This window comes from Pyxicephalus adspersus, chromosome W, assembly GCF_032062135.1.
Source record: "Pyxicephalus adspersus chromosome W, UCB_Pads_2.0, whole genome shotgun sequence".
In the NCBI taxonomy this organism is placed as follows: Eukaryota; Metazoa; Chordata; class Amphibia; order Anura; family Pyxicephalidae; genus Pyxicephalus; species Pyxicephalus adspersus.
The window spans coordinates 93,878-97,710 of record NC_092870.1 but is presented as its reverse complement, the minus strand read 5'-3'; the positions used below and the strand labels follow the sequence as shown (position 1 = coordinate 97,710).

General features: G+C 41.8%; 1 protein-coding gene across 1 annotated transcript in view; it reads left to right on the top strand.

The window, feature by feature from the left end:
* The window catches only part of LOC140342896 (UDP-N-acetylglucosamine--peptide N-acetylglucosaminyltransferase 110 kDa subunit-like), a 52,028-nt gene that overhangs the window by 38,522 nt on the left and 9,673 nt on the right, over positions 1–3,833 (top strand). The window contains exons 15-20 of the mRNA XM_072429266.1: positions 571–696; positions 955–1,125; positions 1,432–1,548; positions 2,349–2,516; positions 2,618–2,770; positions 3,422–3,715. Of these exons, the coding sequence (XP_072285367.1) occupies positions 571–696; positions 955–1,125; positions 1,432–1,548; positions 2,349–2,516; positions 2,618–2,770; positions 3,422–3,715 (1,029 nt within the window). The remainder of the gene's footprint in view (positions 1–570; positions 697–954; positions 1,126–1,431; positions 1,549–2,348; positions 2,517–2,617; positions 2,771–3,421; positions 3,716–3,833) is intronic.

Sequence of the window (3,833 nt, the reverse complement as noted above, 5' to 3'; positions counted from 1 at the left end):
CCAATCCTAGGTGCCTAGCAGTTGCCAGAAGTCACTCAGAAGGGGTAAATGTTTTTTGCTGCTAATATGAGCTAAGCCTAACTTGTTACACCACATTCATTATACTATTACACTACTACAAAGGATTACACTTTTAAAACTTAGAACACTAGGAAGTTGGGTCACAATACAGGGCATAGGACATTTGTGGCAAAATACATAGAATAGAAAAATTGGATATACTAACAGGGCAGGCATTACAAAGTTGTAACAAATAATTGGGAGACGGTAGAACACTGAAACAATAAGAGGTTACTGGCTACCCATGGCATAAACAACTGGGTGCACTAAATTTGCCGTGTTTTGCCACACCCCCTTTTTTTTACCACCCGGCTATAGCTTCCTACCACCCGGCTGAAAAAAATTTCTGGGGAGAACACTGTGTGTGGTTTTCAGCACTAAATGTATGGATGTTAAAGCTTATTGAATTAAGCTCCATTTTTCCTGTATTTTAATTTCTAATGCAGCTCATACTCGTTTATCTTCATTATGTCTTTTTGTTTTCTTTTGCGGGGGGGGGTTTCCTACTAGATTCCATGTAATGGGAAGGCAGCTGATCGCATTCATCAGGATGGAGTTCACATTCTAATTAATATGAATGGCTACACAAAAGGAGCCCGAAATGAACTGTTTGCTCTCAGAGCCGCCCCCATTCAGGTAAAGCACAGTGGACTGATGATGGCACTGGTATACATTAATCAAATCTGATCCAACTTATTCTATAACTCAGAGGGTGACGATTTAGTTTTTTAGATTGTGTGGATTTTAGCAAATCTCTTTCGTGCCACACATGGATACCCATTAATTCCTGTGGTCACATGGTAATTTTCTAGGATCAGGTTATAAGGAGGCCACATTTGTATTTTAGGTGGGGAGCCAAAAGGGATTGGCATGTGGTGACACTCTTTCTTTTAGGCCATGTGGTTAGGTTATCCGGGAACAAGTGGAGCTCCGTTCATGGATTATATCGTAACTGACAAGGAGACATCTCCAGCTGAAGTGGCAGAACAATACTCTGAGAAAATGGCATATATGCCCAACACTTTCTTCATTGGAGACCATGCCAACATGTTTCCCCATCTGAAGGTAAGAATAAAGGAGCTTAGTGTGTACTGCCCTTTGTTAGATCTCTGTATGGGGCATGTAGGTGTATGGGAGGAGATTATATAGGGCTCTGTGCCCGATCCTCTTCTAGATCTATATGTGGAGAGTGGGGGGGGGGTTTGGTGGTTTTGTCTGGGCCTGTGTTGGATCTGTGTATGGGGGAGTGGGGGGTGTTATAGCATTTATCGTGTATAATGGTTTAGAACTCCAGTGCTCAGTCCAGTCAGTGATGTAGACAGCAGACAAATACACAATCTAACTTGTGATCAAAATTATTCTCATTCTCAGAAAAAAGCAGTCATAGATTTCAAGTCCAATGGTCATATATATGACAACAGAATTGTCCTCAATGGAATCGATTTGAAAGCTTTCCTGGAGACTCTGCCAGATGTCAAAATAGTCAAGGTAAGCAATGGCAGCAAAGGTACTTTTCACTAACTGCTCATGTGTTGAGGGTGCTCAGCAAATCCAAACACAGCAGCTTCTTAAGGTTAAGACTCCTCCCACTAATAAGATCTCTGGAAGCCAGCAGGTACAATCTAAGTCTGCATTGATATAAATAGGTCCCTGCCTTGGTATGTAGGGTGGGTTGGCTTTGGTAGCTGGTGCTAAAGAAAGGTCCTTGGCTATGACGGTGTGTCATTACATGTGATGCTGTTATACAGGGGAAGACACAAAAGAATTGGAGGAATTTAGTACATGTCTAGCCTGTGCAGTCCTATAAACCTGGTCTGTACAATTCCGGTGCTTGGGGATTGCATGCAGGCCAGGTTTCCCATACTTTTCTGACTCTTTGCAACCCATAGCCTTATTAAACCTTATAAATTTTTTTTTTAATTTTTTTTATTTTTTTTTTTTTTTTTTTTTTTGTAGCATTCAGTTGATTAGTAAACATAGACAATGTTTTACCAAAGATAAGTCCTCCTCTAACCTGAACAATGACTTGGGTAGATGGAACATTCATAGACTGAGCTCTAAACACACCACCTAATTTGGCCATAATTTCNNTTTTTTTTTTTTTTTTTTTTATTTTTTGTTAGAGAGAACGGTGTGTGAATACTGGACGTTCAGGTCTGGCATAAGATAAGTCCTCCTCTAACCTGAACAATGACTTGGGTAGATGGAACATTCATAGACTGAGCTCTAAACACACCACCTAATTTGGCCATAATTTCACCAGAATAATGCCTTTCCCTTCCCTTCAGATGAAAGGTCCAGAGAATGGAGACCCTTCAGACTGCAACTCCACTCTCAGTATGCCAGTCATTCCCATTAATAGCATCGCTGAAGCTGTCATTGAAATGATCAATAGGGGGCAGATCCAGATAACAATAAATGGATTTAATATCAGCAATGGTCTGGCAACAACACAGGTATGTGTCGAACGGCTTGCGTAGTGGCTTCTGAAGCGTTTTCTTAGTTTTGCTTTTTTGTTTACGGTGTCACCAAATGTTTCTAACAAAATATGTTTCAGATTAATAATAAGGCAGCGACAGGTGAAGAGGTCCCTCGCACAATAATTGTCACCACACGGTCACAGTATGGATTACCTGAGGATGCTGTGGTGTACTGCAACTTTAACCAGCTGTACAAGATCGACCCTTCCATACTGCAGGTGTGGGTCAATGTAAGTTGACAAGAACACCCACCCAACCAACTTCATAGACTTGTATAGAATTTGTTCTTGCATACCCCAGGTGGGACTATCCAACTTTTAAGCAACTTGATGTTTTACTGCTCATTTGTTATAAAGGGGCTCAGCAAATCCGAACACGGCAGCTTCTTAAGGGAAGGCTGCTCCCACTAATGGGATCTCTGGAAGTCAGCACTGATAAAATATGTCCCTACCTGGGTGTGTAGGTTTAGACTTCGTAGCTAAGGTAAGGTCCTCTTTGCTTTGGCAATATGTCATCACAGCGGGGACACTGCACATCAGTAAGTAGTTAAAATGATGCTGGGTTTTTTACATTGAAGTTATGCAATCTCAATACAACTGCAGATGTGGTTGTTGTCCTTTTTAAATTGGTCATGGTTTTTATGGTCTGTTGGAGATATTTCCACATATGTCCTGTGCTACGGTGTTTATTTCTGTGTAGATGACAGTCCCATATAATACGATAGACTATTGTTGGGTCTTCTGCTGGGTTCTTTTCCAGGGCTTTGCTCCAACAGTTTGTGACCACAAAGAACTAGAAAGGTGTTACTGCCATAACTACAGTTGTGCTTGGCTTTCATAAATCACAATAACGGTGTTCTCTAAACATTCTCCCTTCCTCAGATTCTGAAGCATGTTCCAAACAGTGTCTTGTGGCTTTTGCGGTTTCCTGCAGTAGGTGAGCCAAACATACAACAATACGCCCTGAATATGGGGCTGCCTCAGTCCAGGATTATCTTCTCCCCAGTTGCTCCTAAAGAGGAACATGTAAGGAGAGGACAGCTGGCAGATGTGTGTTTGGACACCCCTCTTTGTAATGGGCACACCACCGGCATGGATGTCCTCTGGGCCGGCACACCTATGGTCACTATGCCTGGTAAGAAATGGAGGAAACACTCCAGTGCTGCCTTTCTCAATGTTTTACAATGAAGGGGGGGTTGTTTCTGTAAAAAGAATGTATTGATTTCAGAAAGACAGATTATTTTGGGCCACCAGCAGTACCATGGACTCAAAATGTTGCATTCATGTTCGGTGT